Genomic DNA, 19,226 nt, shown 5'->3' with positions numbered 1-19,226 from the left:
ATGCTGCAAAGACAACATATGTGATGTTCAAACTAATAAACTTTTTTTTTTTTTTGCAAATACCGGTAATCATTAACTTTAGAATTTGATGCCAGCAACACGTGACAAAGAAGTTGGGAAAGGTGGCAATAAATACTGATAAAGTTGAGGAATGCTCATCAAACACTTATTTGGAACATCCCACGGGTGAACAGGCAAATTGGGAACAGGTGGGTGCCATGATTGGGTGTAAAAGTAGATTCCATGAAATGCTCAGTCATTCACAAACAAGGATGGGGTGAGGGTCACCACTTTGTCAACAAATGCGTGAGCAAATTGTTGAACAGTTTAAGAAAAACCTTTCTCAACCAGCTATTGCAAGGAATTTAGGGATTTCACCATCTACGGTCCGTAATATCATCAAAGGGTTCAGAGAATCTGGAGAAATCACTGCACATAAGCAGCTAAGCCCGTGACCTTCGATTCCTCAGGCTGTACTGCATCAACAAGCGACATCAGTGTGTAAAGGATATCACCACATGGGCTCACCCACTGTCAGTAACTACAGTTGGTCGCTACATCTGTAAGTGCAAGTTAAAACTCTCCTATGCAAGGCGAAAACCGTTTATCAACAACACCCAGAAACGCTGTCGGCTTCGCTGGGCCTGAACTCATCTAAGATGGACTGATACAAAGTGGAAAAGTGTTCTGTGGTCTGACGAGTCCACATTTCAAATTGTTTTTGGAAACTGTGGACGTCGTGTCCTCCGGACCAAAGAGGAAAAGAACCATCCGGATTGTTATAGGCGCAAAGTTGAAAAGCCAGCATATGTGATGGTATGGGGGTGTATTAGTGCCCAAGACATGGGTAACTTACACATCTGTGAAGGCGCCATTAATGCTGAAAGGTACATACAGGTTTTGGAGCAACATATGTTGCCATCCAAGTAACATTACCATGGACGCCCGTGCTTATTTCAGCAAGACAATGCCAAGCCACGTGTTACATCAACGTGGCTTCATAGTAAAAGAGTGCGGGTACTAGACTGGCCTGCCTGTAGTCCAGACCTGTCTCCCATTGAAAATGTGTGGCGCATTATGAAGCTTAAAATACCACAACGGAGACCCCCGGAGTGTTGAACAACTTAAGCTGTACATCAAGCGAGAATGGGAAAGAATTCCACCTGAGAAGCTTAAAAAATGTGTCTCCTCAGTTCCCAAATGTTTACTGAGTGTTGTTAAAAGGAAAGGCCATGTAACACAGTGGTGAACATACCCTTTCCCAACTACTTTGGCACGTTTTGCAGCCATGAAATTCTAAGTTAATTATTATTTGAAAAAAAAAAAAAGTTTATGAGTTTGAACATCAAATATCTTGTCTTTGTTGTGCATTCAATTGAATATTTGTTGAAAAGGATTTGCAAATCATTGTATTCCGTTTATAGGGTTTGTAGCTTTTTAGCTAATATAGTATGTTTAAACCTAAAATTAATGGATTTTAATACTTGGCACCATCTAGTTTAACTATGTTAGCAGTTAACACAATTTGTACTGGCTTGTAGGAAAAGTTAGCATACTGAACTACCTCGTCACTTTTGGTAATTCCTCTTGTCTGGCATGATGAAGTTTTATAATACATTTTTAACTAATTTTGTATGCTGAAACGTAAAATTAATTGATTTTGATATGTGGTGCCATCTTAGAAGTATGCTAACTTCTCCTATATCAGCATATTAACTTACAACAAGTTAACATTATTGCTAATATAGGCAAACCGATTCCGGATAAGCGGTTGAAGATGGATGGATAGATGTGCTAGCTTGATAACGTTTTATAATAACTTTTTAGCTAATGTTGCATGTTTAAACCTAAAATTCATGGATTTTGATATGTGGTGCAGTCTTAGAAATATGCCAACTTCTCCTATATCAGCATGCTAACATAGAAACATTATTGCTAACTTGGGGCGGTATAGCTCGGTTGGTAGAATGGCCGTGCCAGCAACTTGAGGGTTCCAGGTTCGATACCCTCTTCCGCCATCCTAGTCACTGCCGTTGTGTCCTTGGGCAAGACACTTTACCCACCTGCTCCCAGTGCCACACACACTGGTTTAAATGTAACTTAGATATTGGGCTTCACTATGTAAAGCGCTTCGAGTCACTAGAGAAAAAGCGCTATATGAATATAATTCACTTCACATACTGACTTGCTTTGCCATTTTTGATATTTCCACTTATCTGGCCACATGCTAGCATGTTAACACGGTATACAAGCTTTTTAGTTAGTTTAAACCTAAACCTAAGTTTAAACATACAAATTAGCTAAAAAGCTAGCTAATTTTGTATGTTTAAACCTAAAAATCATGGACTTTGTTACTTAGCTAGCAAATTTTGTATGTTTAAGCCTAAAAATGATAACCTGACCCTTGTAGTTCACTGAGCTCCTCTGGCGAGAGTCAGGTTATAAATATGATGGATTTTGATATTTTTCCTGTACTAGCATGCTAATGTTAGCATAGTAACTTTTTATATATATTAGCGTGCCAACATTAAACATGCTAACATAGGAAAAGTTAACAAACCCTGCATACTTCAAAGTATATGATTTTTAGCTTTGAACATACACAATTAGCTAAAAAGCTAGCCAAAAATGTTATCTTGCTAATGATGGCATAATGGCATCAATATATTTTTACAAATATGACACCAGTCTGCTTCAATGACAAATACTATTTAATTGAAAAAAAAAGGAGGAAACATTAAGGCAACAAAATTATATTCCAAGAAACAGTCACCTCTTATTTTTCATCCATCACCAAACTGTTAAGTTTTTCCTAACGCTGCTCTGATGCTTGCAATACCATTATGTTGTCCATTGTCAGTAACACAGACAATTGAAGTTGAGCTGTAGGAGTGGATTTGTGTAAGTGCTACAAATAATGAAATGAATGCCAAGTAAAAAAACAACAGTTGCCATCAATCTGCTTGGTAGACAAAAATCCAAAATGTTTCACAGGCTTTGAAAGGATCGGGACATCTTTTGTATGAAACATGCTATTTCATGCAAGCTTTCATCATGGAATTCCCATGAGGCATTGCGTCCAGTCCTGACTGGGGTTGAACTTTGAGTAGATCAACCAACGACATCCCGATCAGTGGAATGTGGTCCTCAAGGCTGCCCAATGAGAAGCTGGATCAGGAATTTTGTAAAACAACGCACTAAAAATACAAAGTCTTTGCTCCTGGTTTGATCAGTTCAGTCCACTGTTTCAGCTTCAGATCAACAAAATGCTCCGTTAGGAATTCCCAGATGACTTGAGTTTTCCTTGGCATCAATAAAATATCTACCTATCTATGACGCCATTCGCTCACGATCACAGTTGATTTTCTGGAAAAAGGCCTTTCCAAACTCGTAGGTGCTGATCATCACAGCGCAGGCGGGCGCCACTTTGATCACTCTGGGCATGAAACCTGCCAGAAGACACTCGGACTTCAGTTTGAGCTCCGAAAGATGAAATTACATTTAACTGAAGCGTACCTGCAAAGAGACCCCGGTAGCCCACTTCGCTCCATATTTCCTTCATGATGTGCCACGTGGACGACGTCTTCTTGAACGCCACTGGAAAAACAATCGAAGACAGTCAGCTGATTAGGACGTTTGACTCCGGTTACAACATAGATGTTCAAACTGTTTCCACTGAGGGCCGCACACTGAACATTTTGATATTTTTAATTTTCAAAACCAATACAAATATAGATTTTGTTTACTTTTACAGGCTCCTCAAGATTAGTCCCAGGGACACGAAATGGTCTCACTCATAAAAATTTAGAAAATGAGTCATATATTATTATTATTTTTATTATTCAATGCTGAAATCTCAAGATCAATGGTGCCCAGAGTGTGGACCAGGGGCCAAATTTTTCCCGCCGTGTCATTTCGTTTGGCCCGCTATGGCTAACACATTTTCATGCTGACATACAGTATATCAAGCTCACACAGTCATTGATTGCATGTGCGCAAGGCTAATTAGTAGCCTTGATACTATCAAATGTGACAATCTCCACCTCTTAAAATCAGGTGTAAGGGGCTTCACTTATAAGCAGTGTTGGGACTAACGCGTTACAAAGTAAAGCCTTTAGTTTCGGCAGTAACTAGTAATCTAACGCGTTATTTTTTATATTCAGTAACTCAGTTACCGTTACTACATGATGCTTTACTGCGGTATTTTAGGTTACTTTTGATGTAATATCGGCTAGAAACAGAAGCGCTGCGGTGTCGTTCTTCTGAATCTTCCTCTGTCACAAGCCGGAGAGAAGAAAAGAGGCGCGGTCTATGTGTGTGTCTGGGTGTGGGTGTGGGGAGGGGAGGCACACACGTGATCCGCGGTTTGATATATGAAACAAAAAAAAAAAGTTGTTGGCACGTTCAGTCCACATACAGCGTGGTCATGGCGAGCGGAGTAACAGAGGAGCTTGAACGCCCCGCGCCATTGAATCGGTGTGTTTATAGGTGCAGACTCGGTTGTGCAAAACGAGGGTTTTAAACACATGCTGAACGTGCTTGAGCTACGTTACGACATCCCGTCGCGCATCCACTTTAGCGATAAGATTGTGCCAGATCTTTATGAGCAGGAGAAGAAAAAAGTTGTGGATGAACTATCCCGAGCATCATCTGTTGCGCTCATGACAGACGGGTGGACGTCCAGGGGAACTATAAGCGCTCACTTCATCACAGCAGACTAGGAGATGAGAAGACACGCCCCCTCTACGAGAGTCACCTTGCACAGGTACTGACACAAGCAGTGGAGGAATGGAAGATAAAGATATCCCAGTCACACGTGATAATGCCAAAAATCAAATAATTACAGTGAATGAGGCAGGACTGGGACCACAGATAGGTGCTTTGCACATGTAGTGAATTTGGCATCACAGAAGGGAATCTCAGTCAATAGGATGGAGCGCCTCCTTGGGAGGATCAGGAAGGAGGTTTCCTACTTCCACCCAAGCACAACAGCTGCTCATGTGCTTAAGACAAAGCAAGAAATGCTGAAGCTGCCTACTCATAAGCTCATACATGATGTACCAACGAGGTGGAACTCCACTTATGATATGTTGGAGCAGCAGGCAGCTATATACTCTGCATTGACCCACAACACCCTGATGACAAATGTCACCCTGTCTGATGATGATGTGAGAGTGGCAGATGAGGTCCTCCAGGTGCTTAAACCCCTCAAAAGTGTTACATCTCTACTGAGCACTGAAACTTCACCATCTGTGTCAATGATCCTGCCACTGAAAACAAGGATTCTACAATCCATGGCTCCAAGTGTGGAAGACAGCAGCATCACTCCAGATGTCAGGCTTTATTTCACTACCTATGTTTCAAGGAAGATGATGTGCCTTCTTATGTTGCACTTTAACTTGTTTTTTATTAATGGTCATTGGTCCAAGTTTAAAGAAAGGAGGAATGCCTTTTTATGTTGCACTGTTTTTCATTCATTATGTTAAAAGGAAAATAAAAATGCATGTCAAGTTGATCAACAGATTGTATTATTCTCCAGTGCAGTAACAGTACTGAAATGAAGGCTAAAAGGGCATCATTAATGGGAGCTTTAAAAAAAAAAGAAGAAAAAAAAAAGAAGTAACTAAATAGTTACTTTTCACAGTAATGCATTACTTTTTGGTGTAAGTAACTGAGTTAGTAACTGAGTTACTTTTGAAATAAAGTAACTAGTAACTGTAACTAGTTACTGGTTTTCAGTAACTAACCCAACACTGCTTATAAGCAGTTAAAATTGCTACGTTTGGCCCGTGGCCCATTTTCACTTTGGCCCTCAGCGGCTAAATATTTGGGCATCCCTGCTCTACATAGTCTATCTGCAATATAAAGTAAAACGGTTTTTTTTATGTTTCATGCCCTTTTTGTCAGATATATTCCTGTTTTTTTAATGGCAAAAACTAAAAAAATGCAATATCTTCCCCCGAATATTCGATGTGAAGTAATTGGAGGCTTGCAGGGGAACTCACCTTTTTTGGAATTTTGCCTATTGTTTACAATCATTATTAGACAAGAACACACATGCCTTTTTTTAAAAGATGATTAAAAAACGCTTGAAATATGCGGCTAATAGGAGTCACCGTTGTAGTCTTCAAAGCCCTCTAAAACAACATCAAAACCCTCCAACGTTTTATATACACAAACGTAGGAACAGACACCTTCATAACAATATGTAATATGTACAATATTTACCGAATTTTGGTCATTTTATGCATTGCCAGAACTTCTTTCCTGGGCGCATTTATTTCCGTTTCCGTAGCAACGCACTTTCGACTTCTGGCAACAAATGTGGATTCACCTTCTTTTTGAAGCTGAAAATACGGAGGATGAACTGGTGCTTATAGAAGCTGTGTACAAACAAAACATGAAATGTGGGCTAATACTTTACAGATACTGTAATATGATTGTTCATGTTTTTCAGTCAGTAAGTGTTGTGCATTACAAACTCAAACGCGTTTCGTGCTGACGTAGAAGCTAGCTTCTCTTTCCGTAGCTAGCTTTTATGGCTAATACCGAAGCACGCCGATGTGTTACTACGCTAGAAAAAGAGTTCCCCAGTGTTCGCTCTTGCGATAACAAAGTTGCTTATTGCTTGGTTATTATACAGGTTATGAAATGTAAATGAAATATTCTTGACAATTTTTGAATGCATTTTTTAAAGTAATTTAGAGGTAGAATTGATTGTTCCCATTAGCTGCATTGCGAGAAACCAAAAATGAGCTGATTTTTACATTTTAGAATGCAAAAAACCAAAACCTTTTGTCTTCTTGTTTCTCATAAGTATTGTGAACGATAGGCAAAATTCCAAAAAAGTGCAGTTCCCCTTTGAGTAAATTTATAATTTTTTTAGCAATAAGTTTTTAAATTAAAAAAAATTAAATATTGGGTAACCAAAAAGGCCCCACAGTGTTAAAGATAAGTCATACATTTAAAAAAAAAAACTTTCAACACTTAAGTCTATATATCTACTTCAGATCTAACCGTCAATTTAAAGCTTCTTTTAATCTTTTTTTATTTTCCTTTGTTTTATGCCCTTTTGTCAAAGAAAACGTTTTTTATAGCAAACACAAAATATGTAATATTTCCCCCCCAAACAATTCAAAGTTGAATATTTGATGTGAAGTAATTGGAGCCTTGAACAGGTCAATCATTCATAATGCAATTGATTTTGATTAATTAATATCTTTTGAATAATGACAATTTTAAAGAAAAATACAATCTGCATGGCAGCTTTGTTTTATTAGAGTAAACAATGCAACTTTTCCTGGTTACATTTCACCAGTTTTCTTTTTGATTCCACCTTTTCATGTTTAAAAAAAAAAAAAAGTATATTATTTTTAATAGTATTTTTAGAATGTATTGCGGGGCGTTAAAAAATTAGCTGCGGGCCACACTTTGGACACCCCTGGTTAAAACTTCAGAGTGCACGTGAACGCACCTCCCAGTGTGTCCATCTCTCCCAGCTGGATCTGTCTGCGAGTCTTCACCACGTCGAAAGGCAGCGTCAGTATGGCGGCGACCTGGAACATGATTATCATTACAGACGAGTCAGTGTAGGTATCAAAGGTGTGTGTGTGTGTGTGTGTGTGTGTGTGTGTGTGTGTGTGTGTGTGTGTGTGTGTGTGTGTGTGTGTGTGCATACTCACAGCTCCAGACGTGGCTCCTGCAGTAAAGCTTATGGAGAAGTTGGCTTGACTTGTTTGGGATCTTTCACACAAGCGAGCTTTGATCAGTTCGTAGTTGAACCAATAAATTGCTGCACACACACAAAGACCGCCATGAAAACACACATTTGTGTTACTTTACTACGTAAATAAGTGGTGGCTCTCACCAGAGAAGGGGACATCTCTGAGCACGGTGGGGCCCCAGCCCCGCCACAGCGACAGCAGGCCGTCCTGGGCCACGGCGGTGCGGATACACACTCGCAGCTCGCCGTAGGTGAGGCGGCGAGACTGCATCTTGGTCCTGATCAGCTCCAGGGGACTGATGACTGTCACAGCCCCCACTGACACACACACACACACATTGGCCTGGTAAGTCCTCACAAATGGATGCTTTAACATTCTACTTCTGGGATTTTTTTGGAGCTAAAAAGACACTAAAATGTCATACCCAAGATTCCTGTGTCATGTCACACAAATTATTGGGGCAAATTCACGCTCAGACTACAAGACTATTTTATCAGACATCAAGATCAGTCTGGAGTTTGCGATCTTTGGTTAGTCAAGAGGAAAAAAATCGGGACGAAAACAACCCGATTGACGGTTGTATATGTTGTTTTGATAAAGTGATTGTTGATCGACCACCTCTTTGTTGTCCTTTTAGAAGCTACAATACAAAATCCGAGAGATTTGTGACTTCAGTCGGTGGACAAGGGTAATATCCGTGAGTTTTCTGGAGAAAGCAAGAGTTGTCAGGTCTGCCAAAGAGTTGCCATATTATAGAATACCACAGACACTTCCTCCATTTTTGGTTGTGTTTTCTGCTCGCCATGACTCCTACACGAATGACTCATACCTCACAACACACTAGGGCTGGATGATAAAACAATATCAATATATATCGCGATAGACACAAACAATATAAAAAAATGTGTTGGATAAAAATGTAGATTTTTTTTAAATTTTATGTTAGAACAAACAGGAAGTTGCAAAGCAAGGTTGGTTGCATGAAAAAAGACTTGCTTTCTGGTACCCGATCAACGCAGGAAGTGTTCACTGATCAGTGGGAGTGACACGCAAACAGCCAATCAGGTAACAGCTTTAACTATCACGTTTGGTTGCGCCATCTTATTGTCTGGCAGTTGATTCTTTGCATGGAGTGAGAAGAAAAAGTAGAAATAAAGAAATTGTGGATAAAAGAGGAAAAATCACATAGACCAGTGGTCCCCAACCACCGGGCCGCGGCCCGGTACCGGTCCGTGGATCGATTGGTACCGGGCCGCACAAGAAATAATAAAAAACACAAGATACACTTACAATTAGTGCACCAACCCAAAAAACCTCCCTCCCCCATTTACACTCATTCGCACAAAAGGGTTGTTTCTTTCTGTTATTAATATTTCTGGTTCCTACATTATACATCAATATAGATCAATAGTCTGCAGGGATACAGTCCGTAAGCACACATGATTGTATTTCTTTATGACAAAAATAAAAATAAATTAAAAAAATTCCCATACGAAGAAATGGGAATTTCTTTATAACCTGACTCGCACTACGTGTCAGGTTAACTGAACAATTCAGATTGTTTTTCATAACGTGCTCCATCCCTCGTTATTTACTATTTACTCCACCAAGGTAATGAGTTAAAAATAGCATGCAGGCTGTAAAGTCATCAATATTAATATTATTGGATGTGTGTGTGTTTGTATGTTGTCGTACTTACATCTCGCAAGACCCCCTGCAACAAGAGGGATGTGGCTGCCATGGAAACCCAGGCCGTATCTCAGGAAGTCCCGCAGCTGGTCGTAGCAGGTGAAGTAAATGACAGTGGCGGGTACGGCCATGACACTGAACACACACAAAACGTAACCGGCTTAGGTGGAGCAGAGTGGGAATAATGTGTATCAGGTATGTTTTGTTTGTGTGTGAGGAGGTGGGATGGGTACCATTAACATTTGAACCGACACGGTATCAAATCCTGTATCGATACTGGTACTGGGTGGTACTCATTTTTGGAACTTTGCAATTAACTTTAAATGTTGAATGTTTAATATTACAATTTTATTTTCAATGTAACATTTAAAAATGAGCTGTCCAGTTGATACATATTTTCTTATTACTTTGAGTCTCATTTGCAATGCAGTTGCACTTGCAAGACCTTAGATGGCAGTACTGTATAGGCTATCTATAGTACGTTGTCTAACTAGGAAGTAGCTTTTACCATGAAGCTGTATGTGCTATGTTGCGCCCTACAAAGCGTTTACACTGTAAGTGTTGTACTTATTACACACCATCTGTTTGTAACATTCATCTTAGTTGTAGTTTTCATTACCAAATTTGGAGGTGGTGAAATCGCGATGTAAAATCGCTAATAGTTGCCTGTCAAGGACAAATCCAATGTAAATTAGCGTCAAGCTAACACATTTTGGAATAGTGGAGCCTTACTTTATATTGAAGCTTTTTTTTACCAAGCATACTTAATTTGTTGGTGTTGAAAATTGCGACATTACTTGAAGTTGAATCCGTCCTCAGTGCAGCTTGAGTGATTGTTTACGTGAGCCAATGTTTAAATCTGCAATTGGACGTGACATCACGTGCAACAAAGGTACCGATATATGGTACTGTAAATCAACCGGGTAGTACCTCTGGAATTTGGTCTGTGCCTATAAAAGTACAGAATTTGGTACCCATCCCTAGTCAGGAGTGGTACTGACAGCGTGGGTGGGAGTCCACTCCACAATGACCTCAGTCCTTCATGGCGAGAGATCTTCACAAAAGCATCCTGCAGCACCAACAAACCAACATGTGACGCGTTACATCTTTCCTTTTTTATTAAACAGAAACATTTCATGGCGAGACAAAAACTGACCAGGGTTCCGCTGAAGTGTGTCGGTGGTGGTTTGTACCAGCTGCTGCAGCTGCTGCTATTCTGACACACGTATACGTGCTCCATCAGCCCGTTGCAGTACAGGAAGCACCTCCCTGACACACAAACACACTTACATCACCAACAAAGCAAAGGTCTGAGCTCTGCCTTCGCAGAATGGCTGATAAAGAAAAAATAGCATTGCTGCGTCAATTATTATTGAAATACAGTTTGAGGAGTTCAAAGGTGATGAGGCAACGGCCGCAAACATGTTGACAAACGAGAGCAGCCCAGAAGATCCGCAACAACGTGAAAAGTGATAGTGGTCACCACACACTACAAAGAAGTATAAAGCCACACTATAAAGAATGATTAAATACCGAGAGTATAAACTGATGTGATGAAGTCGAAATGGTATGAGAGTAAAGCTGCAAATTAAAAGATACACTTGAAGTTGTAACATAACAAGAAAAAGTAGTATTACAAGAATTTAAGTTTAATAATCTGAGTATAGTATGTGTTATGATGACAAAATAGCAAAAATAAGACTTGATTATTTTAATCCAGTGGAACCTCTACTTACGAACCTCTCTATTTGCCATTTTTTCATTTTTTAAACTTTTAGATCGAGCCAAATATGTCTTCATGTGCGAACCATGTCATCTCACAACATCCTCGGGTGCTGTGAATGTCAATCAAGTGACGAAAGTGATATCATAGTTAAGTTTGACGATCGCTTTTTTTTTTTTTAATGCCTGACACACCCTCTGTGATGGACCGGGTGCTCGCAGCCCTCCGTAGTCATCAGTGCTGCAGCATGTGTTTCTTTTCCTCACCATTTAACACGTTTTGTCTATTTTACTAACTCAATATGGAACCACAAAGGCCAACAAACCAGCCTGGAAAGAAGGAGGGAGTCGCTGTGGACTTAGAACTATTTGCGAGGAGTAGGACAAATAACGACAACATCATAGGACATTACGGACACATTTTAAAGCGCTGCCAAAAACAAGGCACCCTAGTGCAGCGAGGACCAAGTGAAGCCCAGCCTGGTCCGAGTGAGACCAACAAAAGAGGAAGGAAGGAGCGGGTACCCCAGGAGAAAAGGGATTCTTACTTGCATGTCACAAATAGTTGCCAACAAAAAGTAAAAATTATTTTTACTCTTTTTTTTTCATTGTAGCAACATGGTTGTTAATGTTTTTAAGAGCACCAAAGAAACTTTTGTGTATACGTGCGCATTGACAGTGCATCTTATTGCAGCTGTTGTGTTTGGCTAATATTGGTAAGAGATTGTCAATCCATTGATCCGTTATGTTTGTTTGATATACATGTCCAGTACAGTACAGTATAAGTGTGTGTGTGTATATATATATATATATATATATATATATATATATATATATATATATATATATATATATATATATATATATATATATATATATAATGATTCATTATCATGTAATACAGTGGCACCTCAATTTACGAACCTAATTGATTATTGAACATGGTTCGTAAATCGAAAAGTTTGTACATGAAGCAAATTTCTACATAATAAAACAATGTAAATATAAATAATTGGTTCCAGCCTCGAAAAAAGTCCATATTTTAGTGAAGGTTTGTACACTTTGAACGCAATATAAAGTGTTATACAGTACTGTATATTAGACAAAAATAACGAGAAGTGTTGGATCAACTTTCTACCTATTAACAAGACCAAACAACAAGCTGAACTGTCCTGTATGCGCTGATCTGCCAACACGCACACACAGAAGTCCCTTTGGTGCCCTCACAAATGATCAGAAATCACATAAATACTTTAACGACCATATTGCTACAATAATAAACATAAAAAAAAGTAAAAGGCACTTTACATTAACATTGGCAAATGAGAAGCTGACGAGAGAGAAAGGAGCAGACAGAGCGGGAGAAGTGGGGCGTGTGTATGTGTGCGTTCTTGGAAAAGGCGCCGCTGAAAAAGAAGTAGTGTCTTCTCCTCTGCTGTGAAATAATTCTGCTTTGGCATCTTTTCCCCAAAAAGTCCGGTCTCATCACAAACAAAAACTTGCTGTGGTATGAATCCTGTTTCGTCATTCAATTCGAGCAAGCACAAAATGGTTGCCAGCGGGACACAAAAACGCATGAATGAAACGTTCGTACACAGAGACAATTTTTGCACACAGATGCATACTGAGCTCTACCTAATAGTTCGTAAATCAAAAAGTTTGCAAAAAGAGGGATTATTAAATAGTTTCCACACTGTATATGATGATAATAAAGAACAAAATGGCGGAGATTTGTGTAAAGAGCTTAGATGTGTTTAAAATAAAAAACAACAAAAAATGCTCGTAATATTCCAAAGAAATAAAAATCATCATAAATTAAATGTTTTGAAATTCTTTTGAGTGAAGTTCAGCTATGCAGACAAGTGCAACATGAAAAGTGTGCTATGAATATTTTATTTGTAGTAAAGTTCATTATTGGTTAAAGTATTCGTTTATAGTCCTGGGGCCGTATTTATCAAGCGTCTTAGAATTACTCCTAAGAAGTCTGCTAAGAGTTGACTTATGAGTAAAGAAATTCTTCGCTGAAAGCTGCACTTAAAAGTTAGTTATCAAGCGTCTTACTCACACTTTCAGCGAAGTGTAGGACTGAATCTTAAGTGTCACACTCAGAGCTGAATTACGACATTACTATGTGCCGTAAACGGAATTTTAGGTGACGCCATTTCTGTGTCCATAGAAATGACCAATCACGGAAGGGAATCCCTTGTCTAAGAATAAAGAAATATCTTAGTAATATTTAAGTGGACAATGGGTGTGTATATTTTGACAATAAACTACAAAATAATACAAAACAAACAAACAATATTGGCAATGAATCGAAAACAAATGTTTCCTTTTCTTTCCAATTCATTTTCCCAGTGGCGAGATATCGAAGCATTGTGATGACCTTTAGTTCTGCTGTGAAAGCTCTGCTGCGTGATGTTGCTGATGAGATGACGCCCCTTATTAAATCTGTGACAAAAATAATACCCGCTCTGTCTAAACGATACCGTTTGATCAGCTGCTCGTCATCAAACAAAGCCAGGACATCCCTCCGCTCCCTGAACGTTCGCGCACGTCTCTCTCGCCTCAGTGCCATCCCCCGCTGGCAATTCCTAACCACTTAGGACACATCTGAAGGTCTCTTAAATATCGTGGAGACTAGGAGTGATTCTTAGACTTAAGAAAGTTGATAAATAGCTTTTATTCTTAACTGTGAGAGTAGGACTAAATTTCGCACATTCTCAGGACTTAAGTATAAAATGGCACTTGATAAATACGGCCCCTGTTTTCCAAATTTACTGAACAATGGCGGCGCAGTGCTTTTATCATGTCCACTTATCTGTTCCAAACAGGAGACTTTTATTACAGAAGGGCTTTCACGCTTTGGATTATCCTTGGCACTATCGCCAGCTATGTTGTATTTGTTTACAGAGTAGGTCCCTGACGCGAGGCACTCTTTAGGTGTACCACGTGCATATTTTGTAGCAAACTGAATGTTCCATACCAAAAACTCCAATGATGAATCAATGAACCATTACACTTGTGTTATGTATTATCATCATCTTACCTACTTTCCTTTGTTTACATACTTCACTGAGGGGGAAAAGTGTTCCCAAACAGGAGACTTTGTTGACAGAAGAGGGGTTTTCAAGCTTTGGCTTCTCCTTGTCATTAGTGTGAGCCATGATGTATTTGTGTGCCTGACGCCAGGCACAATTAATGTGTACCGTAAGTGAAATGCGTACCAAACTGAATGCCAAAAACTCCAGTTAAGAATACATGTACAGTTACACTCGTATTATGTATTATTATTATTTTCTTGACGGTGTCCCTCCCAAACTCCTTCTTAAGTGTGGCGTAGCTGAGCGGCTCGCAGCGTGCGTGGGTCAGGTACTCACACTTGGGGGAGCAGGTGACACCAGCCCAGGTAGCAGCTTCACTGGTTAGAGCTTTGGGGTGAAAGCAGAGGTGAATGTGAGAGCAGAAAAAAAGACGTGAGGTTAAAGAAGCTTCTGGATAAATAAAGAAAAAAAAAGCCATCCGCACAAGCTGTTAGAAGAAGAAGACCTACCTTGACGGAGAGGGCTCTGCTGAGCCTGCAGCCTGATCTTCACCACATCCAGAGGTGTGACTGCAAATAATCACAAGACTGATTGTCAACATAGCGGGCGTCATCTCCTTCAATCTGCCTCTCGTCTCCGCTCTCTCACCAAAAACAGACGTGAGGAGGGCTCCGGTGCCAGAGGCCAGCATCTGCTGCACTGGAGAGATGGCGGCTGACGCACCGCTGACAACCCGCTCCGCCATCGTGCCCACCTGTTGGCCCAAAGGAGAGACACTGAGCACACCACTGAGGTGTTTACTGACCCTGTCGAACATGTGTGTTCCTATGTCTGTCAGTTGTGTAAGTTAAAGAGATCTGCCCTTTTTGGGAATTTTGTCTATCATTCACAATCCCTATGTAAGACAAGAACACACATTTTTCTTTTTTTATGCATTCTAAATTGTAAATAGGCGTTAGCAAAAATCAGCTAACAATGGAGTTAATGGGAGCTCCTGTATTCCGCCCATAAAGCCCTCCAAAAAACATTTACATCTCGTGACCTCAATATTAACCAAGTACGCTAAAGACTTACTTTTAGCGCCACATTTATCACAGAGCGCTAACTAGCTTATGCTGTTATATTATAATAAATAAATAAATGGGTTGTACTTGTATAGCGCTTTTCTACCTTCAAGGTATTCAAAGCACTTTGACACTACTTCCACATTCACCCATTCACACACACATTCACACACTGATGGAGGGAGCTGCCATGCAAGGCGCTAACCAGCACCCATCAGGAGCAAGGGTGAAGTGTCTTGCTCAGGACACAACGGACATGACGAGGTTGGTACTAAGTGGGGATTGAACCAGGGACCCTCGGGTTGCGCACGGCCACTCTTCCACTGCGCCATATTGACATATTAAGCTGCTAAATCGCCTCTGATTTGGTGAAAGTTAATTCTAGATGATAAATTATGCCTCTCACCTGGATTGTAGAAGGTTGAGGCCATAAATCAAGAACATGGTCAACTCTGACATTTAACTCATACCCAGGTATCGCGAGAAAGACACGAAAAAAGCTTGTTTGCGCACACCTTTTTTTTTAACCCTTTGCGACTATGCTTAACTCTTCATCTAAAAGAGACTATATATCAACATCCCATCAGTAAGCATCCCCGTGAGAGCAGACATTGTACAGTAAGTAATTGTTTAATTATGTTTGTCTAACATTATTAGTAGTGGTGTTGAAGAAAAAAGCAAACGTTGTGATGCGTCCGTGAAATTAATGCGCTGCCGTATTCTTAAAATGAGCAAAATACGTACATACGACATTGTATCGGTCTTTCCGAGCTTTCCCAGGTTCTACACCAAAGGCCGTGGGCTGAGCCAGGACAGGTGGTGCCCTTTTTTACGCACTTCCGACTACAACTTAAGTTTCTCAAAAAATAGCTTTATTTGCAAAATGGTCTTCTTTCCAACAGTCCATCCAAGGTGAACAAAAACCAGGTTAACTACATACAAAGCTATAAACAAAAACTAAGGCTCAAGTGTTGCGTAAGAAGTGATCAAAAACTGTTTTCACCGCCAGTCTCTCAACCCCACATTTTTCCAATCAATTTCACCTGTGCGCCCCTGTATGCTCCCCTCACAGGTGCTGCAAATGACACAGAATGTAAATGACACAGAATGTAAATGACGCTTTCTAATTCAATAAATTAACTTGCAATATATTAACACATTTTCATGGCAATTCAAAAAACAAATAATTTAACTTAATAATATATGCAGTACTAGAGAAATACAAACATTAAAATGGCTACCACAACCATAATGAGAAAAACTAAAGTACAGTAGGCCCAAGTATTCATCAAACACCACCACAATGACCAACACCAAAGTGCAGGAGCGCAGTAGGCCCAAGTATTCTTCAAACACCACCACAATGACCAACAACAAAGTGCAGAAGCGCAGTAGGACCAAGTATTCATCAAGCAAGAAATGATTTAACTTAATAATATATGCAGGACTACAGAAATATAAATAACACAAAAATTGCTACCACATACATGGTATTATGAATGTTACTACATTAGATATATAGTGGGTAAATAAAACACTAATGGAGGTTTTTGGGATGTTTTTTAGAGTGCTTTACAGGCGCAAAAGAGCGACCCCGACTTAAACAAGTTGAAAAACTTATTCGGGTGTTACCATTTAGTGGTCAATTGTACGGAATATGTACTTCACTGTGCAATCTACTAATAAAAGTTTCAATCAATCAAAAAAAACTCCCATTGGCTCTGTTAGCTGACTTTAGATAGTTTCAATTTACGAGTTACAATGAATAAGAAAAGTAAAAACCTGTGTGTTCTTGTGTTACATTAAGACTGTGAATGATAGGCTAAATTAAATTAAAATAGTTCCCCTTTGAGTAAAGACCGCCGGAAGTGATTGTTTTATTATGTTTTTTGTCTGTCAATATTAGTAGCAGTGTTGTTGAAGGGAAACGCAAACATTGTGATGCGTCTGTGAAATAAATGCGCTGCCGTATTCTTAAAATGAGCAAAAAACTTACCTATTGTATGGTATTATGAATGTTACTACATTAGATACATACTTATAGCGTGTACATAAAACAATAATGGGGGTTTTGGGAGGTTTTTAGAGTGCTTTACAGGCGCAATAGAGCGACTCCCATTGGCTCTGTTAGCTGACTTTAGATAGATTTATTTACGAGTTAGAATGCATAAAAAAAACAAAAAACCTGTGTGTTCTTGTGTTACATAAAGACTGTGGATGATAGTGAAGTGTATTATCCATCCATCCATCCATTTTCTACCGCTTATTCCCTTTTGGGGTCGCGGGGGGCGCTGGAGCCTATCTCAGCTACAATCGGGCGGAAGGCGGGGTACACCCTGGACAAGTCGCCACCTCATCGCAGGGCCAACACAGATAGACAGACAACATTCACACTCACATCCACACACTAGGGCCAATTTAGTGTTTCCAATCAACCTATCCCGAGCCTGGGATTGAACCCAATTAATTAACTCATATTATGTTCTACATATGGTGAATGCTCATATTCATCTTGGAGAAAGCAAACCTTCAAGTTTGAGTACACAGTAGTATTTCAGTTTGAGCACATGATAAGATTAGGCCCCTTAGTTTAATATTCGCAGGTAAATTGGATCACTTCTCGTAGGAAGTGATAGGCATATCCTTGAGAGGAAACTACCTGTCTAGTTCAAACACCAACCTTTAAGTTATGACTTAAAGCAGTTGTTTTCCAGACACTTACACACAAACATCTCCTTTTATGGTCAGGTGGTGCTGCAGACAAAGAAGGAATATATAAACTGATGCTTTGGCTTCTCCAGTTAGGAATCCTTCATTTTTGACTAAGATTCCTCCGGATACTGCAGACCTGTTTAAATGACGCTCGCTTGTAATACAGCAACTTTTGGTTCAGCAAAGTGTCTCCGACGTCTCTTTTGATCCAACTACGCATCAGCGTCGTCCCTCGGCCCGAGAGGGGACGACAAGACCAGAAATACACTTCAATAGGCAAAATTAAAAAATATATATACCGTATTTTTCGGAGTATAAGTCGCACCGGCCGAAAATGCATAATAAAGAAGGAAGAAAACATATATAAGTCGCACTAGAGTATAAGTCGCATTTTTTGGGGAAATTTATGTGATAAAACCCAACACCAAGAATAGACATTTGAAAGGCAATTTAAAATAAATAAAGAAGAGTGAACAGGCTGAGTAAGTGTACGTTATATGACGCATAAATAACCAACTGAGAACGTGCCTGGTATGTTAACGTAACATATTATGGTAAGAGTCATTCAAATAACTATAACATATAGAACATGCTACACGTTTACCAAACAACCTGTCACTCCTAATCGCTAAATCTGATGAAATCTTATACGTCTACTCTCTTACGTGAATGAGCTAAATAATATTATTTTATATTTTACGGTAATGCATTAATAATTTCACAGATAAGTCGCTCCTGAGTATAAGTCGCACCCCTGGCCAAACTGTGAAAAAAACTACGACTTATAGTCCGAAAAATACGGTAGTTCCCCTTTGAGTAAATAAACGCCGGATTCTCAACATGGGAGTGAAAGAGGCGTTTGTGTACTCACTTTTTCACCTGCGTTATGTTTTTATGTACCGTTCCGCCCCGGAACGCGAACACAGGTCGCCGGCATGAGAGGCGAACATGCTGACTACCGAGCCAAAAGCCTGGGCTATCAACTCAATAGCCGGCGTCGCTCTGTGAAGTTCACAAATGAGCACATTCATCCATCCATCAATTTTCTACCGCTTGTCCCGTTCGGGGTCGCTGGAGCCTATCTTAGCTGCATTCGGGCGGAAGGCGGGGTACACCCTGGACAAGTCGCCACCTCATCACAGGGCCAACACAGATAGACAGACATTTACACTCACATTCACACACTAGGGCCACATATGAGACCAAAAGCATCATCGGCCAAGTTATTGCAACATGACGGGAGTGAGTTAGCATAGGTGGAGCTGTTGATT

The 19,226-nt window shown here is 39.9% G+C and overlaps 1 protein-coding gene across 2 annotated transcripts in view; it reads right to left on the bottom strand.

The window, feature by feature from the left end:
• Positions 1-2,690: 2,690 nt before the first annotated feature.
• The window catches only part of slc25a39 (solute carrier family 25 member 39), a 17,581-nt gene continuing 1,045 nt past the window's right edge, over positions 2,691-19,226 (bottom strand). Inside the window, exons 2-12 of one of the 2 annotated variants that reach the window (XM_061981417.1) lie at positions 14,828-14,933; positions 14,689-14,748; positions 14,516-14,566; positions 10,570-10,682; positions 10,415-10,482; positions 9,424-9,548; positions 7,868-8,041; positions 7,683-7,792; positions 7,475-7,556; positions 3,517-3,597; positions 2,691-3,449 (exon numbers count right to left, since the gene is read on the bottom strand). In XM_061981417.1, coding sequence (XP_061837401.1) covers positions 3,331-3,449; positions 3,517-3,597; positions 7,475-7,556; positions 7,683-7,792; positions 7,868-8,041; positions 9,424-9,548; positions 10,415-10,482; positions 10,570-10,682; positions 14,516-14,566; positions 14,689-14,748; positions 14,828-14,924 — 1,080 coding nt within the window. In that variant the 5' untranslated portion in view covers positions 14,925-14,933 and the 3' untranslated portion in view covers positions 2,691-3,330. The remainder of the gene's footprint in view (positions 3,450-3,516; positions 3,598-7,474; positions 7,557-7,682; positions 7,793-7,867; positions 8,042-9,423; positions 9,549-10,414; positions 10,483-10,569; positions 10,683-14,515; positions 14,567-14,688; positions 14,749-14,827; positions 14,934-19,226) is intronic. The other variant, XM_061981418.1, reaches the window with a different exon arrangement.

The sequence above is a fragment of the Nerophis lumbriciformis genome, linkage group LG24 (genome assembly GCF_033978685.3).
Source record: "Nerophis lumbriciformis linkage group LG24, RoL_Nlum_v2.1, whole genome shotgun sequence".
In the NCBI taxonomy this organism is placed as follows: domain Eukaryota; kingdom Metazoa; phylum Chordata; class Actinopteri; order Syngnathiformes; family Syngnathidae; genus Nerophis; species Nerophis lumbriciformis.
The sequence above is the reverse complement of the archived record's forward strand: the minus strand, read 5'-3'. Positions and strand labels throughout refer to the sequence as shown.